Below are 24,000 nucleotides of genomic sequence, written 5' to 3' on the forward strand. Positions count from 1 at the left end.
GAAAGAGGTGAGCAAAAGAAATTCATCAAGAATGTACCTTCAGAAATTTTCTATTAATAGTCTATTAAAATGGGAGCAGATTCTGTAACATGAAAACCAATTTTGCATTTATTACCCCAGTAGTTAATTCTAAGAGTTACACTTCTTCGAAGTACCTAGCAAAGAAGTCAGGCCTTCCTTTGTCTTCAGATTTTAAGCAGAAAATAAAAGGATTTGTAAACCAGTAGTTGGCAGACCCTGTTAACAAGAAAATAATGGGGGTTTTGGGGTGGGGTGGGGTGGGGTTGTTTGTTTGTTTGTTTGTTTACCATAAATCTCATCTATAGGTTGTGCCTGCTTTTTTCCAGTTCACATTTAGTGCAGAAAGAATTGGAATGACACTGTGCTAAAAACCTTTCCAATCACCCACACATAACTGGGATGCAATTAAGTGGCACAATGAATATGCAAACCCAATATGTTCAGAAATGCTCCAGCTGAACTAGATTGTAAAAAGCAAGTGTGCTTACATCAAACAAAACTGTGGTCCATTTTCAAGACTCCTGCAATACTTCTTTAGCTTCCTCTGAGCAGCAGCATGACCTTTGCATTGTTTCCTAATAACTTTTTTGAACCTTTCAAAATGAAGTACACTTAGAATTTAAATATAAACACATTTATAGGGTTTTTAAAAATCCATCAAGTCACCCACTTACTATCCTAGGAAAATCCTAAATGTTTCTGTTATCTCCACTGATTCATTTCCAGACAGTTTCAGAATTTGCGCTCTTTCATTTCAGAATACGTAACCCTGTGTATCACCAGGACTTTCTGTTGCACAGGGCAGCACATCGAATTTGTGCCTACTTCATCCAGTGAAAAAATAAATAAGGATAAATGGACATCCTTGTTTGGTCTATCACTATGGGAAAATTTTAGATCCGTCCGTATCATAAATAATAAGAGAGAAAAAAGGAGAAATCTCTCAGCCAAAGTGGACAACATATCCTTCCTTTTACCCTTTAAAATTTTAATTGATATACAGGGCATCCGCGAAGTTCGTGTGCCATTTGAAATAGTTGTAAACTTTACGGACACCCTGTATAAATACTTTCAAAACCAGCCATTCCTTCCAATTTTGTTTGGTAGTAGAACCACCATACTTTTATTTGCCTTTTCACTAGAAAATATCTGAAATAAATGTTCCTTCCCCTTCTACATGGCATGTTTAAACTGTGATCTCTTATGAGAATATTTGCATGGATCAAATTATGTATCTAGTGAAAATATTCCTTGAAGTTTAACACTGAACTTGCTGAGGTGTGTGTATTTCAGAAAGTTATCCATAGATTTTTAGAAATATGATTTGATTTGTCTGTTTCTATGTTGATAAGTAATATAATCTTTAAATTTGCATATGTGTACAGTTAATCTTTATTCATTTTTATCAGTGCATTTCTGGAGTAGATTATAGTAGCAAAGAAAGCAGTGGGACAGTAACAAAAGTGATGAAGGGGTAATGAAGAAGATGTGTCACTTAAAGTGAGTCTCTTAAAAATAAAGAAGTTCTGGCTTGGTGCCTGTTGCACAGTGGTTACGGAGCCAGCCACATACACAGGCCTGGCAGGTTCAAACCCAGTCTGAGCCTACTAAACAACAATAATGACTGCAACAACAACAACAAAAAAAAAATAGCGGGGGGTTGTGGCAGGTGCCTGTAGTCCCAGATACTTGGGAGACTGAGGCAAGAGAATCGCTTAAGCCCAAGAGTTTGAAGTTGCTGTGAGCTGTGACGCCACAGTGCTCTACTGAGAGTGACATGGTGAGACTTTGTCTTAAAAAATAAATAAATAAAAATAAAAAAAATCAAATTATAAATTTCTAAACAAGACAAGTGAAGGAGTCTGTATATAACATGTCATTGTTATTTGTTGTAGAAAAAGCAAGTTGGTTATTAAAATAAAATAACATTTTGGTAGCCTCAAATGTTTTAATCTGGATGAGCTCATATCCATGGATTTAGAAATGATAATATTGACTAATTTGTCATGTTAAAAATTCTTCAAAAGTACACTTGTGCTTTTCTACCTGTAGAATTAATTAATTTTTTTTTTTAATTTTTTCTTTTTTTTTTTTTTGTGATTTTTTGGCCAGGGCTGGGTTTGAACCCGCCACCTCCGGCATATGGGACCAGCGCCCTACTCCTTGAGCCACAGGCACCGCCCAGAATTAATTTTAATTTGTATTTTTTCACATATCTTATGGAAGTAGGGTATTCAATTAGTTGTGTGGTAGTTGGCTTGTCTTTCTACATATTTTTATGTTTGCATATTGTCAGTTTTAGATGGCAGTTTCCTGGAGGGTAGACCAGAACTGCCTAAAATTTGTAAAACATCACATACATATGAGTATTCAGTAGATGTGATTTTAAGATGACAATGATGTGATGGTTGTATTCATGTCAAGCTATTAATTGTAAGGCATTCAAACCCCTTCCGAAGTAAAAATGTTCATCTAGCCTGTAGAGTTAAATAACTAATGAATTCTTAGGAATGGAAGGTTAAAAAAAAAAAATTGCTTCAGTTTGATCATACCCAAAATTCGTCACAATAACAGCGAACTATGGAGTCATATAGATAGGCTGAAATATAACTAACTTGGCAGCAGACTATGGCATACTTCCTCATAGAACTTTTCTTATAAAGTTTATTTGTTACCAGCATGCAAGGGACTGTCCATAAATTGTCCAGCCAGATACCATGGAAAAATAGAGACATATACAGCTGGATACTTTTCAGACACACAGTATATGAAAGTATTTTTACTTATAGATAATGAAGAGATAATTAAGTGAAAACACTGTATATGCTGGAAAGTAATAAAGGGCTACTGGTGAGAAAAGTGTGCAAGCTTCTTACCTCATGACCACATTTATAGAAGGTGTATATTTCTATGTACTTACCTATATACATACTTGTAATAGATATCTATCAACTCTATGTCGTCTTTATAACTATTTATCTATCTGTTTGTATTGACAGCCTTTTGAAAGTTTAACATGTCTGTCTTTTTGTAAATCTCTTTATTTCAGTTTGATTCCTTGTTGTTTAGAGATAGTATGAGTTAAATGATTGTTGGAAGAGAAGGCATTTCAGTAGAAAGGTAAATTTTTTTGTAAACTCTGTCTAGCCATTCTATTTGTTTATTAAAGAATAAGCAATTAAGTAAACTGACAATCAATTTTTTTAAACAACCAAACAATTGGGCAATCCTTTGGGTCAATTGATTATACTGTACACATTTCAGAATGCTTTTTTTAATGACAAATTCAAATACAGCAATCTACAGGTAGGCCAGTATGTTCTAAAAAAAATCCAAAAATATTTTTGAAAATCATTCAATTCCTTTCTGTCATAAGGTTTCTTTTTCATATTACAAAATTTTATCTAATTAATCTGAAGATGTGAACATGGGGAAAAGAAAAGCTATAGCTATTTTTCAATATTAAATATGAAATTGTTTCTTTTTTGAGAAAGAGGTATTAGTCACCTTGGATTTCTTTCTTTTTTTTCCTTCTAACCTCTTTTTCATTATTAATTTCTCCTTCCTTTATAACATAGAGTGCCAGACTGGAAAGGTTTGAAATGCATTAAAAAATGACTATTAAAATAAATTATGAACCATGTCTATTAATCTTTTTCTGTTTTCAAAGACAGATTTTCCCATAAAATTGTTCTAAAGCAGTATTTATATAAATACTTGCTTTTATTTACAGTAAAAGTGAATTGTATTTTCTAGGAAAGAAAATGATTGCTATTTCAAAGGTTGCAAACTTGGCAAGTTGACAAGAGGTTTGATTACATGCTGGTTAGTACAAGCAGTGCCTCGGTGTGAATGGCTCTGATCTGAGCGTGGAACTCACTCAGGCTTCTGCACAGGTTTTCTTGGCTACCTCTCCTGCCCACCTTCTTTGTGTTTCTTCACATTCCTTCTCTATTTTTCTAGGGTTTTTTACTTAACTTTTCCTTCCTCTGTGTTTTCCTTCTTTTCCTCATTCTCCTCTGTATCTTTCTCTCTGTCTTCAATTTTCTTTTATTTATTTATTTATTTTGCCACTCTCATTCTCAGAATTTTGAAGAAAAAGGAAGTGGTAAAAGGAAATTTAGGCAAAATACTTTTAATCTTTTCTGTTTAATGAATGATCTCTGAGTAACCTGTAGATTCCTGGACTTATGGAAGTTTAGTTGCTTGAAATAAGAAAATGTTTAAAGGAGAAGCCAGAATACTAGACTTATGATTCTTTCTTTCAGAGGATTTATCTATAGAGCTATTTTCTGGAGATATACATATATATACACACACATATATGTATATTTAAATCTCCTGTATGAGTTAATGTATATTCTCTTGTAGTGATATGTGAAAACACATGTGTTCATGTGGAGGTTCATGTGTTTTCTAGTACTACTGTTTATTTATATATAAAATTTCGAAGACGATGTTTGCGTTTTTTAGGTAAATATAGTCTACACATGCTTTTTACTAGCTTAGATAACTTATGAATAGTATTTCCAGTTGTTTTATTATTTAGTCTTAACTTTAAGCCATTTGAAAAGCCTTTTACTTTATAGCACTGTGACACTGATGAGATTTTAATTATGAAGTATAGAGAATACTGCCATGTAACTGCTTATTTTTAACTACACTAGCTAAAAATCAAAGGTCCTAGTGTCACATATGCATAAGAGGTGTGGGACATAAAGTTGGAGCTGGATGAAATCCGGTGTCTCTGTAAAGCTAGTGTTTAAGTTTTGTGCTCCTGTTATATTGCCAGATAGTTAAATAATATGTAATATTGAAATGTTATATAAAAACGTTGAACCATCAATACTAAAGAATGTATAAAAGATGACACGTCGTTGTGAAGTCGGTTAACTGACGCTTGGCGATGACCTTGTTCCTTCTCTCTCTTTCTCTCTGTGCAAGGTGCCTGTGTCAGTGGCCATGATGACTCCCCAGGTGATCACCCCTCAGCAGATGCAGCAAATCCTTCAGCAGCAAGTCCTGTCTCCTCAGCAGCTCCAAGCCCTTCTCCAGCAGCAGCAGGCAGTCATGCTGCAGCAGGTAATGTGGGTCACCTTCTTTGGTGTTCCAACATGGCTCGGAAGGTGTGCGCTCATCTCAATACCATAATGGGCAGATAGGAAAATTCAGTCTCCTTTTCAAGGGAGAACCTGTCACCAGTCTAGAGCATAAATGGAACCTTTCAATTGCAGAACTCATAAGAAACTTTGGATTCCTATGTGGGTTTTAAAAATTCATTCAAGTCTAGAATAAGAGCAGAGAAAGGCATAATTTGTAAAACAGAATTAATCAAGATTTGAAGATTCAAATGTTCAGGTACATTTGATTTGTAGATCTGCCAACAAAAAATGTAAAAATACTAATCAGGTAATTGTTTCTTTTAAAACTCCAACACTTTAGCACTCTTCTTGGTTCATGTACGTATGATATATGAACTGACCACTTTGGTACAATGGAGGAAGTAGCTTCCCAAATTTTCTTTTTCAGAATACCCTCATCATTTAGAAAGAGTAGAATTTATTTTAGAATAAAGTTAAGCAGCTAAGACATAACTTTATGAAGTTTATCTTTTTTAAATAACCAACACTAGTGTTCCTGATATGTACATTATTAGAGCCTTGTGTGTATATAAAGTTTACACAGGGTAGCCATAAAGTTCATGAGCAATTTAAAATAGTGTACCATTTAAATTGCACATGAACTTTATGGACACCCTGTACCATATGCTAACCTACCTATGGAAAGCAATGTGCTTCCCCTGAATTTTTATAGACTTAATTACTTTGCTGTTTTCTATGACGATGATTACAGGCCAGTCACTTGTTTGTCTGACCTTGTTCTGAACATCAGATGGATTAAATTTTCCCCAGTGAGACTTGAGCAAGCTGATTGGATGTAGCTAAATTTTGATTCTTCTGGGTGGTAGAGTACAACCTTTCCTTCTTCCATGCCAGTAGGGCCCCAGGTGTGATAATTTAGGGTATTAATTTGGCTCTGGCTTTTCAGAATACATATTTTCTATACCTTTTTTGTTTAGGAAAATTTTGGATTCTGGATTGGAAAACTTCAGTGCTGCCTTATGGGGGGGGCAGAAAGTATGTAGCACTGTCCTTTTGAATCCAATGCCTATTTTTGTTGTTGTTGTTGTTTGTATGAGGTGAATCTTAATGGACACTCTGCCATATGCCAGTCTAGAAGAGTTTAGGAGATTTATAATACATGAAACTTTTGCCTTTATTTATTAAAGTCAAAATGGTTTATTCAGCAACAACTACAAGAGTTTTACAAGAAACAGCAAGAGCAGTTACATCTTCAGCTTTTGCAGCAGCAGCAACAGCAGCAGCAGCAGCAACAGCAGCAACAGCAGCAGCAGCAGCAGCAACAGCAGCAGCAGCAGCAACAGCAGCAGCAGCAGCAGCAGCAGCAGCAGCAGCATCCTGGAAAGCAAGCCAAGGAGGTAGGACCTGGTCTCGTTGATACGCAACAGTCGGAGGTTGAGAAGGGGCTTGGAGAGACAGGGATAGTCTTAGAAGTCCCTCTAACAAGGTGCCTGCTGTCAGAGATGCAATATTAGATGTTTTTACTGAGCTTAATAACAGTGACAGTAGAACTCTCAGGCTGTCCTTTTCTGCAGCCTGGGACTTGAGAGTTACAATCCCGTGCTGCTGGCGTCTAATGTTCACTAATGAATCACGGTGTGCAAAGAGCAAGCTGCGTGGTGGACAAAGTCCTGATGATCTGGTATTCCCTGAGCATCTAAGCTGGTGAGGGAACCTTAGTTTTCTCAGTGGTGCCGCTCAGAGAACACGCATGCAAATTCAACCTATTGTTGAGGGTGGGGGAAACAGGTTGAACACAGATTTCAAAGGCACAGGCCCCTGATTAATGAACTGCTACTGTAGGTTTGGAGTGGCGAGTAAAAAGTTACAGTTTGATATGCTCATAAATCAAGCTGACAGGCCAGCTTCTCAGGCCTCGCTTGCACTTGTCAGCAAACTGCATCAAATATAAACATAATACACACAAAACATGTTGAAGTAGTTAAATTGATCAGCAGGTATCAGAGCCGTTGTCTTCAAGCTGCCCATTATGCAAACGTACAGGAAACAGTTTTGACCTCCTGAGGCTTTGTTTCTGTTTGGATTTGTGAATAGAATTTCAGACAGCCATCAACTACAGAATAGAAATTGCTCCCTTATTTCTCCGGAGGCTTTGGGCAATCCACATGACTTGCTCCATTATGCAGTCTGTTTTCCAGTGAGCGCATCAGAAGTTTCTGTTTTCCCCAAACTGCAAAGGAAAGGTCTTCCATGGCTGCGTGTCTCTCTCTGAAGTGTGACTGCCATCTCCTACCCTCCCGAGCCCAGAGAACTCGGGTGTGTCTTGTAATGCCTCCCAGAATGGGAAGTTAGACTTTTTCTTATAATAAGGGCATTTTTTCGCCTTGAACATAATTCTGCCTTTAATATATTCCAACAAGAGAAGAGGCAGGCAGAGAGCGAACAGGCCCGTCCTGTGAAGGCTCCGTCCCGGTTTACTAATGGATCACTAGAGACCATGTTCATGGACCTCTGCAGATCAGACTTATTCAGTTGGAAAAAACAGAAAGAGAGAGAGTGTTAGGAAAGTGGACTGTTTCTCTGACTGTTTTCCATGAGGTTGTGTTCTTTAGACTGAGGTAAATGTATTACCATATCCAATTAGCTGATTTAAAAAAGAAAGGGAGCCTTTTGTTACATACTGTCCCGAGACTGGTTCCATACTCTTTTCATGCCAGTTCCTTGGTTCTCTGCTGCTGTTTCATATTTGAAAGACAAGGAAGAGTAAATCTAGAACTTGCTCCCATTCTGCCCCTGAACTTGGACCATGGGATGACCAAAAAGTCACCCAGGCAAGGAAAGCAGTGTGCGCGCCTGTGCAGACGTGTTCTCTGCTGTTTACTGGACTGGGTTTTCTGACACCAGCAGCAGCAGCAGCAGCAGCAACAGCAGCAGCAGCAGTTGGCAGCCCAGCAGCTTGTCTTCCAGCAGCAGCTTCTCCAGATGCAGCAACTCCAGCAGCAGCAGCATCTGCTCAGCCTTCAGCGTCAGGGGCTCATCTCCATTCCACCTGGCCAGGCGGCACTTCCTGTCCAATCACTGCCTCAAGGTACACAACAAAATCTTGCTCACACTTCATTTCAAATCTTGCACTTTCCACCATTTCATGGCCTACCTACCTCATACCTTGGGAGATTTTTGTTTTTATGACCTTCAAGTTTATTATTAAAACATGGTTGTTAACATGGTTGCACGACCCATTTTTTTGAGGCTCAGAAATTTTACTACATACTGCTTTCAAGTGTGCAGTAAAACTGCTTTCAAGTGTTTTGTTAGATATTAAATGTGTTTTTATTAGTATTATGGGCAGAAAATAATTCATCAGGGCAACACCATTCAAGCACTATTGAATATACAGGGGGATCTGCAGGGAATTGGATTACTAGGAAGGCTGACAGCACTCCATTTAACATAAGTGAACTGATAGGCGTTCTGGTGGACAATTAAGAAAAAGATAAACGTTTCTCATCTTCAAGTTGAAATCTCCACATAGAAAAGAGGCTTGTGTGTTTCCATAGAGCACATTCCAAGCTATGCTTCATGGAACTATATGTTGTTTCCTGGGACCATATCGATTCTCTTTGCTTTAAAACAATATTGCCTATTTCTGTACTGTTTTTGAGAGCTGTCAAGGGTATTCTTATTTGGTTTTCTGTAAGAAAACTTTGGATAGACTCTGATAATACAATTTTATCATCTCTCAACTTTTAGGAAATGGAAAGAGTTCTAAGTTAAAAAAAGAAAGAAAGGACGAAAAAGAATGGTAAATAAAAGTCCCTATGTGCTAAAATTCTCAATTCAGGTAAAAGTTATATATCATTAAACTTCATAAAAGGATATTCCAGTTTGCCTTGGGATGTTATTGGAACCAACATTGATCCAAATGAACTTTAATTCAAGTTAATTATGTTTGTCACAGAGGGGATCACACAGGAGTAGTATTTGTGGTGCATTTTGATGACTCCAGAGAACACATTGAAAAAAATCAGGAATATTGTGATAATATTTTCTCTTTTTATTTATCAATTCACTCTTTCCTTGGCTTATGTTTCCCAGATTTTCTTTTTCACTCGACTTCAAACCTTCTAATTCACCCCTAGTAAGTAAAAAAAGATAAAGTTTAAAAAGCAAAAGAAAAGGCAGTAAATGCCCTTTTCTGAAGAGAATTGGGATAAAGCATAGTGTAATGACAGCAGTGAATGTTCTGTTCACAAGTTACTATCCTCTGGAAAAATAAATACAATTTGAAAACAAAGAAGTCAAAGTTAAATAAGATAAGAGTTTATAAATTAAGTCAATGTAACATCGATTTATTTGACGGAAACTATGCTAAAACAGAAGCAATAATTATTCTATTCATTTCTGTAAGTAAAATTTACATAAAATCTGAATTTAGATCTACTTATGTGAAAATCTGCTCAATATAAAACCGTGATCTAGTGTAATCTTATTTTAGTAAAGCCATTCAGACATTTCAAGAATGTTTAATATTTGTTCACATAAATACTATGCATCTGATTTAAAATATATTTGTTAAAGTACATTCTTCTAAAACAAGCAAAAAATATCTCCCGAAAAAAATAAGGTTTATTATATAACCTTCTAATAATTTTGATGCTGGGCTCTCTTTTCACATAAGTATCATTTACCCCTTCTATTTTTAACCTCCATAAGCTACATGAGAGATAAATGTATAGGAAAAGAATATAAATCTGAAAACATCTGGGTTTGAGCAGAAAATTTCTATTTAAAAAAAAAAAAAAAGATGAAATCACTTAAGCTTGCTTCCATTAATAAAAGTGAAAATCCGGGTGGTTCCTGTGGCTCAGTGAGTAGAGCGTTGGTCCCATATACCAACGGGTTGCTGTGAGCTGTGACGCCACAGTACTCTACCAAGGGAGATAAATTGAGACTCCGTCTCTACAAAAAAAAAAGTGAAAAGTCAGGGCTCAAAATGTAGTTGGGTCACTGATGAAAGTTTTGTTTTGTGTTTTTTTGCGATTTTTTTTTTTTTTTTTTTTTTTGAGTCAGAGTCTTAAGCTATTGCCCTGGGTAGAGTGCCGTGGCGTCATAGCTCACAGCAACCTTAAACTCGGGCACAAGTGATCCCCTTGCCTAAATTTTTCTATTTTTAGTAGAGATGGGCTCTTGCTTTTGCTTAGGCTGGTCTCAAACTCATGAGCTCAAGCAATCCACCCGCCTCAGCCTCCCAGAGTGCTAGGATTACAGGTGTGAGCCACTGCGCCTGGCAGATGAAGGTTTTGGTTGGTGTCATGTAAACTACACCAACTGGAGTCATCATTGTATTTTTCACCATTTATATGATTAAATGTGAAAAGTATTATTGTGGAGACTCATCAGTCAAACACAGAGTGTGTCAGATACACCAGAGGAACATAATGTTACTGTACTATTCTGGAAACCCCAATTAGAGTGAGCATAAGTAAAAAAGCAATCATTGGATAAAGTGAGCCTTGAACCGTTTCCTCCTTAACACTGGTTATTTCAGAAAAAAGTAATTTGAATATTTTTATTATCAGGTTTCAGCTCTCTTTGCACCAGTGCGGGTTGTTTGGTTGGCCATTAAAAAAAAGCCAAATGAAACCAAATGAGATTAATGTGCAACCATGGAAGGTGGTCTTATTGTGTATTTAAAAATATGCCATATTTAGGCTGGGTGTGGTAGCTCACGCCTGTAATCCTAGCACTTCGGGGTAATAAGATAGTAGGATTGCTTGAGATCAAATGTTTAAGGCCATCTGGGCAATATTGTCAGACCTCATCTCTAAAATAAATAAATAAATACATAAATAAATTAATTAATTAGCTGTGCATGGTGGCACATCCCATTAGTCCCAGTTATTTAGGAGGCAGAGGCAGGAGGATAGCTCGAGCCCAGGTATTGGAGGTTGCAGTGAGCTATGGTTTTATCACTGCATTCTAGCCTAGACAAAAAGGTGAGAACTTGTCTCCAAAAAGAGCTGATATTTTATTTATTCCCGTGATTTAACACAAGTTCTTCAGGTTACTTTTAGATTACAGATTACTTAAACTACGTACGAAAGTACATATACATCAGAAATAACTCAGTGAGACCCTCATCTCCAAAAAAAGAAAAGTAACAAAATTTCAATAATTTTTGTAATGTTGCACATTTATAATTTTTTCCTAAAGTTACATAATAAATTTTATCATCTTAACATAAATTATTTAAAACAGTATTTAAAGTCATTAATATTACTGTAAATTTAATGGAAAGTAAGCAATTAAGTTGCTCTGTCTAGTACGAGTATAGTTTGTTTGTCGAGTGACACCACGTGTACACAGAGGTTAAAAAGGGGGTGGATTTAAATTCTACTTCTGATAATTTACAACATTAATATGTGGATAGTATGGATTGTATATCAACTAATAATTAAATTTAGTGACACATTTTAATGACCTAGTATCGTTGTCTCTGCAGTGATAGGAAGTCAGAAACAGTACATGCACTTCAAACTTTGATAGGTTTCTGACATCAGATAAAAGTTGGGTCTCCCAATACAGAATACTGTGTGTTCACAGATTCACTATGGCTATGTGGACTGAAATGTGTGTGGTGATAATTTTATTTCACTCCAAATCTTTACATATTTTTGAATTTAAAAGTTATTTAAAATGTAAGTTTTTTGTTCTTTTTTTTAATCAGTCCAAAAGACCAAGTAAGGGATGCTAGATTCCAGGAAGTACTCCCTAGAATGGATGAGCTCAGAATCAGAGAACTATTGAACTGTAAATAAAATGAAATGCTTACGTGGATTACTATTGTATGTAATCATAGTCATGGCTCCCATGATATGAACAATGCATGTCATGCAGAATTATTATTGCCATCATAGGATCCCCTTTTGAATACCAGAAAATTTTTTTTTTTTTTTTGAGACAGAATCTCACTATGTTGCCCTGGGTAGAGTGCCGTGGCGTCACAACTCACAGCAACCTCAGACTCTTGGGCTTAAGTGATTCTTGCCTCAGCCTTCCAACTACCTGGGACTACAGTCGCCGGCCACAGTGCCCAGCTATGTCTCTGTTGCAGTTGTCATTGTTACTTTAGCTGGCAGGCCAGATTAGAACGCGCCAGCCTCGGTGTATGTGGCTGGCACCCCGCCTGCTGTGGTACAGGCACCACTGAATACCAGAACATTTTTGATTTGTAACATAGAGAAGAAAACTCTTTGGGGTCTTTATTGGCTAAATCTCTATCAGTAACTTGAAGTTTAAATGAACATTTATTATTGCAGGAGAAAGCTTGGCAAAGCTGCCTGTGGATGCTGTTAATTTTATATATAAAACTAGACTGTAAATGATTAAATACAGGAGAAAAAATGAGTGTGTTGAGTTAGTTTTTATAATAGGTAAATACAATAGAAAGATTGAGGTTAAATTATATCATAATTCTAATTGTTGTAATTTTTGTGAAGTATACAGTAGTAGTATAACTGTAAAATGGATTTAATTGCATAGATTGTTCATAAGTCTTTTTAAAAAGTTATATTTGGCACTTCTTTATATCTTGAGAAGACCATTCAAAAACAAAATGTCAACTTCGCCACATTAAAATACCCTGAGGAAAACAAAATACCCTGAGGAAAACAAAAAAAAGTTATTGTTTTTGTAGTAGAATATTAAACTTCAAAAGTTTAGCCTATAAAAAATACTGTAGTAAAGTCATAGTGTTTTTGTTTTGTTTTTTGTTTGTTTGTTTTTTTAAATATCAGCTACATTCCTGTATCACTAAAGTCCTTTTTTTGGTGGAGGTATTTATCTTTGGTCTCAATAGCAATCAACTACCTATTCGTACTCTCTGTAATTTTGGTATTTGGAAAAAATGTGTATTTGACGCACCTTTTGTTCTGTCTAAAGGTTGGTTGGCCATTAGACAAAATGAAAGGTGCCCGTTTTAAATATAGGCACTGTATCTGTAGGTGCTAGTAGACCTCTAGTGAAATACAAATCAATAATATCTTAGGTCTGGCAAATTATAAGTGAATACACAGTTCTCTAGAAACTGGACCTCTCTTCTGGAGAAGAGACCCGGGACCCAGAGGTCACGTTTGGTAGAGAAAGTTACTTTTGCCATGCATCTTCTTATCTAGTGGTTCAATTATTCTGGCCATGTATCTATACTAGTTTTTTAAAAGGATGAAAAGTGAAAAAGCACATGGCAATGTCTCAGGAATTCAAATTAAAATATTCAACATCAATTTGGTTTAACAAAATATATGTGATACAAATACTTCTGCCAAAATTCTCCTTTATTACATTTAATTATAAGTAACTATAGAAGAGTACCATGAAAGAAGGTAATTTAAAATTCATGGTAAACATTAAAAAATCAAATATTGGACATAGAAAACAGAAAGTGAAAGAATTGAAAGAATACAATACAAAAAAACTCTTACTGTGGTTTTTACGAATAAGTAAAACCCCTGAAATTTCTAAACCTTGAATGCCCTAAGAATGTATAGTCTGCACCCATATTATCAAATTTTAATTAATTCTTAGTACAGTGTTTGGTACCTTGTAGTTATTCTTACAAACTCTGAATGCAGGATTTAAGAATTGTTACCAAATTACTTTATCTGTGGCAGTAAACATATAAGCAAGTTGATTAAGTATTCATCCTTTTGCTCAACTCCTACGAAAACAAACTTTTTAACGCTTATTTACTAGCTGTGAATAAGCACAAGCCCAAGTCATCATCCAAAAGGGAAATAGGGCTTCTCAGTCTTTTTTAGTCATGGAATCTAAAAATTACATAATTACAAAACTTTTGGCACTCAGAATGTATGTATCTTTGAATAAGTTATTAGGAGAAACTAAAGAATCTGCATGTAAGGTAAAGGTTGATTAATCTGTAATGGTCGAATTTGCTGATTTCCGGAGTGCATTTGCCAGAACACTAGTGTTGTGGCCATATTTTAAAACTCTGTGAAGGAATATTCTTGGAGTTTGCAGTGACTGCAGGCTCTCTTCATAGGCACTAGGGATATTGCAGTAAAGAAAACAGCAAAAATCCCTACTATTCTACAACATCCGTTTTAATATAGAAGGCAGATAATAAGTTCAGTAAAATATTTAATGGTGAATGCTAAGGAGAAAAATAAAGGTAAGGATTGGAAAAAATAAAGCAATAATAGGAAATGGCAGGAGTTGAACTTTTAGACAAAGGTGGTGCTGAAGGAGTCCTGAGAAGTAAATATGTGTGTGGCCAAGCACCTGAAATCCCGAGGGAGCTCCACAAGGGGTAGCTCGGGAGCAAGTCAGGTAGCTTCTCGAAGCAATAGTAATAATAATGGTTTGTGGTTATTAGATTAGTTGTTATGTGTGAAGTTCTTAGAACTGTGCAGAGCATATCGGAACCACCACATAAGCATCGATTAAATAAAACAGATTAAGAAAACTACAAGAGGAATGCGTTGGGCTGGGTGAGGGAGCTTTATAAGCAGAAGCTTCATTTTGAGCACGAGAGGTTTGGGAAACCTGGTAAGGTTACATGGAAATATCAGACAGAAAGTATAATTTAAAGGGGGATTATGTTAGCGAATTCTAAGCCCATAACTGGCATTTAAAACTTACATAAATTTGTGTAATAGTAAGACGTGTTTGTTGAGATTTTCATCCCCAAATGTAATTGAAAAGTGCTGAGTTTAGGGTGGCGCCTGTGGCTCAGTGAGTAAGGCACCGGCCCCATATGCCGAGGGTGGTGGGTTCAAGCCCAGCCCCGGCCAAACTGCAACAAAAAAATAGCCGGGCGTTGTGGCGGGCGCCTGTAGTCCCAGCTGCTCAGGAGGCTGAGGCAGGAGAATCGCGTAAGCCCAAGAGTTAGAGGTTGCTGTGAGCTGTGTGATGCCACGGCACTCTACCGAGTGTGATAAAGTGAGACTCTGTCTCTACAAAAAAAAAAAAAAAAAAGAAAAGTGCTGAGTTTAAAAAAATGGTTCAAGTTTGGTTACTAGACCAACATCTGAAAACTGTTTTTTACATGAATAATGAATCTCCAAGACAGAGACAACAGCAGTAGAAGGCTACTCTTCCGTAGAACATTGTTTAGGAAAAACTGAACTTGTTATATTACCGCCTGAAAAGTAACCAAAATTATTTTTTGAAAACCATTAAGCCTTCAAAACTCATAAAACTTTTAAAGTTGTACCAAATTGATTGGCTAGTTGTTTCATATTTATAAATAGTTTTGTATCTATAGAGGAGAGCTAACCATCACCCATGAACAATAGTTTTTATTTTTTAAATTTCCCCCCAAAATTATCTGTACATTGGGATCACCTGCAGAGTTTCACAAACTGCATGTGCCTGGGTCCTACCTCCAGAATTGTGGTTTTATTGGTCAGGGCTCTGGTCAGGATGGTAGAGGTTTTAAAATATCCCCAGGTGATTCTGCAGCTACTTATGAGAACCCTAGCTGCTAAGAGAAATCTCTTTTTGACCTCTTTCAGTCTCTCCCCCGGGTCTATAATATTTTAAAACCAGTCGTTCCTGCTTTTAATTAAGAAACATTATTTGTATTATTTGAATGGGTTACTTATTTATTAGATCTTTATTAAGGGCGTACGACTAAGTGGTTAGTGCATTTGTTATCACTAACTTCCAATACAAGTGAATAGGATTATGCATATCTACTTTTGGAAGGTTAAGTGAATACTCATCAACTAAATTAATAAAATCCCAAAATTAAGTTATTAATAATGCTATTAACTGGTATAGTGTCTAAAAACATCTGAGCCTTTAGATGAGACCTAAAATGTTATAGCCATTGAAAATATGTGAGAAGCAGGTAGCACCACTTATAATTCTTCAGACCTTGGTCTTATATGGTGGCAGTGCTCAAGGGCATGCTGTTTAAGATTCATAAAACTTCCATGTGGGAACAAACTTGTCTTTGAGTTCTGTAAAGACTGTTATAATCAATGAAATTAACAAATATTTATTGGGCACATACTAGGCACTGTTCGAGGCACTGGAGATATACCAGTAAAATAAGAAATCCTTACTGTTACAAAACTTAAGTGATAGTGGAGGTAGGCTGGTGATAACAAGAAATATTTTAGATAGATAAAGTGGTTCAGAAACTGATCAGTGCTCTAAAGTAAAACAAAGTAGGGTGAGGAGTTAAAGAATGCTAGAAACCAGGGTAGGCAGAGGCCATGGTTGATAATGAGGTCAAAGACTTCTCAGGGAAGGTGACCTTTGAACCATCTAAGTGGGGGGAAGGAGAAAACTATGGAAGCCATGGGAAGACTTGGAACAAGAGAAGCCTCGAATGTGGGAACAAACCACAGCGAAGGCTGGAAAAGGGAGCAAATGTTGCCTTCAAGGAGCAGCAGAGGCTAAGAGTATATATAACAGGATGGCATGTGAGGAGAGCAGTAGGTGAGGTTAAAGGGACTCGGAGTCCATAGTAAGAATAGGCTGTGTGTGTTTGTTGTTTTTGCTTGTTTTGTTTACTTCTAAATATTCTCAAAGACCTTTGGAGGCTTTGCCTTGAAAGTGACAGGGCCAAATTTACATTTAAAGAGAGAAAATTTGGCTGCATATGAAGAGTAAATTCATGTATCTATGGCCAGGATATTGCGGGAAATCAGCTTTAGGTGTGGTGAAGGCAAGACCAGGCAAAATAGAGCAGAGAGGTAACAGGTGAGATGCGGAGACTTCTAATGCAGAAAATAAGATGGTGCTACCAGGTAAAAGGATTTGCTGATGGAATTGAGCTCTTAGGACATCTGACGCATACACACAAGTAATCGAACACTTATAGTCAGAAAAATTTCTGAATTCCAGGTCAAAGCTATAAGTAAAACAATAATTAATGACCTGTATGTAAACATTATTTCCTCTGTAACAGAGAAAATACGTCACTCTCTTTTTTTATAGAAAAAAATAGCTTTTAGTCACATGGAACCCTGAATTATCCTGTCTTTTCTTTAGTTTTAGGCTGTGTCTTAAAATCTTGAGGAGCCAGAATCACTGAAATGATGGCTTTCAGTAAAACAACCTGTATGAAATTGTGATAGGCACGGCAATTTAAGGTTACCACTGTGATGAATAATTTGACTAGAAATATGTCTGAAACAGTGAGAATTCTTCTGATGCTACTGGCTACTTACCACTCTGTGCAGACCAGTGATTTTTTTCACTTGTAGGGCTGGGGGTGAGAGTCTTCACACTCCTCATCACCCTATTTTGTTACCCTGCCCCTTACCCCTCTGCCTATCCCACACATCTCGTGACTGACCAGTGTCATGTTAGCATCTGATGTAGATGTGTGTTGGGAGGGAGGCTAGTTTGAGTCGCACTTGTGTCTTCCTATTAAATGTAGTAAATGTGCAGGGTAATAGAGAACAAAAGATTTTGGAGCTGTGGGACATTTGGTTAGAATTCTATCCACTAGTTATAAATAGAGTGATATGGGGCAACGTATATAATCTTTCTGAGACTCTTTGTAAGAGATTATGATTTCCTAACCTCAAGTGAGGTTAACCAAGTTTAAATAAATCTCTTTTGTAAAGTGGAAATCATTTCTAACTTCAAGTGAGGTTAACCAAGAGTATGACTGCTAAATGATTAGTAAAGCGCCAGAATGTAGTAAGTGCTCAACAAATGACAGCAATTATATTGTAGCTTTATTTTCCCTTGTACATGTTACTTAAGTCAGACTGCCTAGATTTACATGACAACTTTTCGAGGTATAAGCTTTGTGACCTTAAACGCATTTTTTGAACCTCTCCCTCCCTTTGTTTCCTTACCTATAAATTGGTCAAACCGAAAATACCAACTTTATTAGTTGGTAGTGGGGATTAAAGACCATAAAGGATGTAAAGACTATACAGAGTAATTGACCCCTATAAGTACCATTGGGTAAGTCAAATATTATAAGCAATCATCTCTCAATGTGTTATTTTAAAATTATAGCTAAAAACTAAAGTATTATGCTGAACTTTTTAATTGTTGTGTAAATCAAATGACTTTGCATAATTTGAATCAGGGAATTGTTTAAAATAAATAGTCGATTGATTCTATGAGTCATAAATGAGAGTTCTGGATATTATCTCCTTAACTGATCCATGTAGGTAAGCACATCATTTTATTCCACATCCTCCAATTAAATTCAATTATTTAGTTTGCCTCTCTGAGAAAGGATCAAAATAAACAGATAATGGTCAAATTTCTATTTCTTTTAAGTTGTGTTTACTATTTTTCCTTGACATTCTTGTTTTCTCTCCTTATATTGTTTCTTTTTATTTATTTTAATGTATAATTTTTAATATCCATATCTTTTTTAGTTCATCACAGATTAAAAAGCTTAATCCTAACAGTGAGAAAAAAACAATCTTAAAAATAGAGTCACTTGATTTTAAATAGAACTTTCAGGTTTTTCCTATTAATCCTTGATAGTATTTCCAGTACTATTACTTTCAGTACTGTTGATTATTCAATATAAAAGCTATAATGATGGCATAAAAGTGTATGTCAATTATTTCTAGTAATACCACTTTTGTTGTCAGTATTAATTCATTAATAACTCTAAACTCGTCATATGAATTTGACCTTGTTATTTTAGTGGGGCTTTCTTTCCTTTTTTTGTAGCTGGCTTAAGTCCTGCTGAGATTCAGCAGTTATGGAAAGAAGTGACTGGAGTTCACAGTATGGAAGACAATGGCATTAAACATGGAGGGCTGGACCTCACTACTAACAATTCCTCCTCGACTACCTCCTCCACCACTTCCAAAGCATCACCACCAATCACTCATCATTCCATAGTGAATGGACAGTCTTCAGTTTTAAATGCACGGCGAGACAGGTATGTCTTATGAGCTTTGCTCTGTATTTGTCTATTACCAGGTTTTATTCTTACCATTGATAGAACTGAAAACCATTTGTACTGAACAAGGGCAAAACATGTAGAACATCAGATTAAAAGCAATCTTTAAACTGTTCTTTATATTCTCTTTTATTAAAAATGCAAGTCAGGGTAGGGCGTGGTTACCCAGGCCTGTAATCCTAGCACTCTAGGAGGCTGAGGTAACTAGATTGCCTGAGCTCAGGACTTTAAGCCCATCCTGAGCCAGAGCCAGAGCAAGACCCCATCCTTACTAAAAATAGAAAAAATAGCCAGCCTTTGCAGCAGATGCCTATAGCTATTTGGGAGGCTGTGGCAAGAGAATTGCTTGAGCCCAGGAGTTTGAGGTTGCTGTGAGCTGTGACACTACAGCACTCTACTGAGGGTGACATAGTGAGACGAGACTCTGTCTCAAAAAATAAATGAAATGAAATGAAATAAAAAGCAGTTCAAATACTACCAGTTTGATAGATATAGTTGGGGAGTTTGCCTGAATATATTTATTTGTTCATAAGTACATAAAGAATGGTGGTGTCAATATATTTTTAAGACTAAAATGTTATGATTAACCTGATTGCTCTGAGAATATTTACCATTTTTCAAGTTAAAAACCAGTTCTATAATTTCAAATGATTAAAGATGTAACCTTTAGTATATGTTTCAAACACATGCTTAGAAATCAGAGAATAGGTATACATAAATATATAAAACAAAGTATAATAAACCAGAAGATAGAAAATCTGGTTTGCCTTTGTTATTGTGGCATGATGAAATTTGTACGTTCATAAAGATAAACTGACTTTGGTAATTTTCTGAATAAATTTGACTAAAAATTCCTGAAATAAAATCATTTGACTTTAGATACCACCATTAAATCATTATGTTAGATAATTTTAAAACTTAGTCTTTTATTTAATTGTATAAACTGCCTTTGTAAAAGGAACACCCATGTACTATTTGTCCATTTAGTTCTACTTATAGCGACATATTTCCATCTAATCAAATCCTTTAAAGTAATTTGCATAGAGTATAAAAACTAAAATATTGCTCAACATTAAAAAAATCTGTTTTTAAAAGATAAAATCTAAGTGTAAAATATCTTAACTGAGTGGCTTAGGTTATATTAAATTTAACTTCGAACTTCATAGGGAAATGTAGTGGACTTACTGTTCTATTATACAATATGAATCTCTGCCTTGGTGCAAAAATTCTTTGTCATAAACAAATATTCTTCAAAGAAACGTATTTAATTACATTACAGTTTAAAATAGGATGCTGTAATCGGTGATGTTTTGAGCCTTCATTTAAGTATTATAGAATTTTTTTCTTATTAGCTTTTATTTTTCTGAAATGGCATGCCTTTAAATGGTTTCTCACTGTTGTTTTAATTGAGATTAATTTGATGATTATATTTCAGAAGTAGATCGATTTCTCTGGGATCTCTCTGATATGATACTCACTTATCAAAAGTCTTCAATCATTATATAAATATGTAGTTAACAAGTACTGTTCCAAAGTAGAATTTTCTAATCAACTTAGCTGGTAGAAATGTGTATGATTCACATATAAATATTAAACAACTTAAATGATTCTAAAGGTCCATGTCTTTTAGAAAAGCACTTTAAAAATCTTATGGTCCTATTATTTTCTTAAAAACGCAGTTTTCTTTTCACTTGACCACACATGAATATATATTTTTTGTTTAGAGGTAAAATGTTACAGGAAGGTCATGTGGCAGGATTAGCATATGATATTATACAGTCCTCTTAGTTTTTCATCCTTTATTAACAGTCATCTTTGGCTCTATTTCTCCTCTAATTGGAACATCATCTAGCCTTGGCAGTTGAACTATTCAATAGAACGATTAAATTTTTCTGACTGCTCTGAGCTGAATTGACCTGTTTTGACCTGTTTGTCACTGATCGTAACCTGACAGGCGCTAGCAGCCTGCAACGATTATGGCTTTTTGAGATGAATCTGACGTCGTGTTCTTTTGCTATAGCTCATCACATGAGGAGACTGGGGCCTCTCACACTCTCTATGGCCATGGAGTTTGCAAATGGCCAGGCTGTGAAAGCATTTGTGAAGATTTTGGACAGTTTTTAAAGTAGGTTTTTGTTTTTTTTTTTTACTTTTTGGGAGGGAGGGGGTTGGATTATATGGGAGTTGGGGGGCATTGTTTGTTTGTAAATAAATAAAAAAAAAAAGAAAAGAAAACCTATTTTAAGATTTCTGTTCCAACAAGTGGATTAACAAAGTCGGGCTAAGAAGGTTAACAGTTCATCTTTTCATGAAACTATTTTACAAATCATTCAATAAAGATTTTTGAATGAATAAAAGGATTAGCCTACAATAGTATGTCATTTATCATTGGGGACATGTTTATAAGATAGAATTCACTTCAGTTTCAATTTTCGAATTAATATTATGTGAGTATTCATAAAATATATAATTTAAACAAACATATTTTGCGGATTTATTTTTCTAATTACAGACTTTCTAGTTCTTATTATAAATAATGATGTTTAACATACACACTTACCAATAAGAACCAAAAAATGAGTTAATAGTGGTTAAAATTTAAGGAAATAACTACACTTTATCATAGTTTTTACTTTTTGCCCTTAGAAACATCAAGAAGCATATATGATTATACATTTGTATGATTGATTACATGGCTTCTCTATCTTAAAATCAAAACTATGTGTACCCCTTAAGTTTTTCATACGATGATATTTTATTTTTGAAAAATTTTAAAGAGTTCTTTTTCTTTTTTTTTTTTATTGTTGGGGATTCATTGAGGGTACAATAAGCCAGGTTACACTGATTGCAATTGTTAGGTGAAGTCCCTCTTGCAATCATGTCTTGCCCCCATTAAAGAGTTCTTTTTCAAGTGAGAATATCCATCTTTCATGAAACACTTTCCACGCACAATTCTGGTACACAGGAAATCTAAACAGAGAGTTCCAGATAGGTTTATGGAGATGAGTAACTTCACAGGCTGAGACTCTTATGTTGTCATGGTGCAGCTAACAGGGTGAATGAACTGTTCCATGCTTCATCAACAATTAAGTTAATTAGCTCATTTGAAATTGCACTGCTTTGTTGCCAGGATGTTGGCAGAAACATCAAAAAGATGTGTTTACAAATGGAAGACTGACTACAGGGTATAGAGCAAAAGCACTTTAATAACAAGGGACAAGTACTTGGCATCGTAATAACTTTATAACTGAATTACAGTAAGACTTCCACCAATTTTTTTTAACCTTACATCATTTACGACTAATTAAGAGAAAGTTTGCTTCATATACCACTATGACTCTTTGTAAATGGCCTTAAATAAAAATTTGTACTCCTGTTTTGCCATAACAGTTGTAAGCTGCCATTTCATTGGGTATGAAACTGAGTATGCTATTCTAAGCAGGGAGAGTATTAAAGAATGTTAGGTAACTTTACTGAAGTTTCCCTCTATTAAAAAAAAAATTCTTAAAACGAAGATAGAACATAGGAATATTAATTGTTACAACTATTAATTTCATATATCTTTATTTTGATTATTAGTCCTTATCAATATATTATATTATTTCTTGTCATTGAGGTTATTTAGTGGACTATTGCTACTTTTTTTTAAGAACGGCAACATTAGCAATTGAACTAGCCCACTCACCGTGAATTTTATTACTCTAAATTGTTCTTTCTAATGAAATTCAAAAGAAATCTTTAGGAAAAAAATACATACTTTTTCTTTAGTATACTTTCATTTATAGCCTAAGGAAAGGAGCATTTTTATTTATGTCAAGGACTAGAGTCCTTTTTCATATTCATGCCACTATTTTTTAAAAACGGAAGAAATTACAATTAAAAAAGCATTTACTTTCAATTAAATATCAACTTTGGTTCCAAAGACTGATCATTTTTCCAACCCATTAACTTTATAGGGATGACAGAACTAATGACAATAGATTTTAAGGCTTTTATTTTTAGTCCATTTTTATTTTGATACACTTTAGATTTTCTTCTAACTCATAGATATGTGATAATTTCTGCTAATAGAGCTAATGTTGGTATACTACACTGAAATAAAATGCAAATTAGAAATACTTTGCATATTGATATTGTCTTCTTAAAAACGTGTGAGAAATTTTTAATGAAATAAGATATATTTGTTAGATGAATTAATTTCACTTGTTCAGAAAAAAAAAGTTTATTTAGCATCGGTGTGGCAAATGAAATGACATCAGCACTCACACAGATTTTCTCAGAAGACTATTGTGCCTTTGTAATAATAGAGAAAATTGAGGGTTTGGAAGGAAATAATGGCAGACAAGACTAAAAGCAATGAAAAGTTTTTAGTTCTTAGTTTTTAATTTATTCATTCTCCCCAAATTTTATACTCAGTGTTTACTTAAAAGTTTTTTGAGAAAATATTCTTGTGGCATTTTTTGTTCTTTAGCATTGGAAATGAATTTTGGTATCATATAACTTATCCAATGTTTTAAAATAAAAGGAAACCATCCTTTATTACTATTTAGACTGCATACGTTAAGTAACAAAGAAAAGATATACAGTCCCAAATTATTTTTCTCATATTTCTTCCTAGAACAAACTGTAAAAATCCTTCTATTTTGGCGCAGCACAAATGAAAAGCAATTATAGGACAATGATTGTATAACATATATGTACACACACACATATATACATCTATATTCCTGTGTTTCATTCTTACAGACTTTACTATCCAACTGAGGTACTATTTTCTATGAGTTGAAAAAAATTAAGACCAAGATAGAAACTTTTATTTATAACACCAAGATGAGAGCCGACAATATAAGATGAAAAAAGAAGTCCAGGGTAGAAAACGTATTTAGAACCATTTCTGAGTTCTAATGTAAAGTGGGTGTTGACAGAAGCCAACCATTTTTCTGACCACTAATTGAGGATCTC

The 24,000-nt window shown here is 35.1% G+C and overlaps 1 protein-coding gene across 1 annotated transcript in view; it reads left to right on the forward strand.

Annotated features, from left to right (window-relative positions):
* FOXP2 (forkhead box P2) overlaps positions 1 to 24,000 on the forward strand; it is a 630,100-nt gene that overhangs the window by 555,790 nt on the left and 50,310 nt on the right. The window contains exons 7-11 of the mRNA XM_053609341.1: positions 4,966 to 5,103; positions 6,329 to 6,556; positions 8,031 to 8,211; positions 18,804 to 19,017; positions 21,059 to 21,163. Coding sequence (XP_053465316.1) covers positions 4,966 to 5,103; positions 6,329 to 6,556; positions 8,031 to 8,211; positions 18,804 to 19,017; positions 21,059 to 21,163 — 866 coding nt within the window. The remainder of the gene's footprint in view (positions 1 to 4,965; positions 5,104 to 6,328; positions 6,557 to 8,030; positions 8,212 to 18,803; positions 19,018 to 21,058; positions 21,164 to 24,000) is intronic.

Source organism: Nycticebus coucang, chromosome 11 (genome assembly GCF_027406575.1).
Source record: "Nycticebus coucang isolate mNycCou1 chromosome 11, mNycCou1.pri, whole genome shotgun sequence".
NCBI classification, from domain to species: domain Eukaryota; kingdom Metazoa; phylum Chordata; class Mammalia; order Primates; family Lorisidae; genus Nycticebus; species Nycticebus coucang.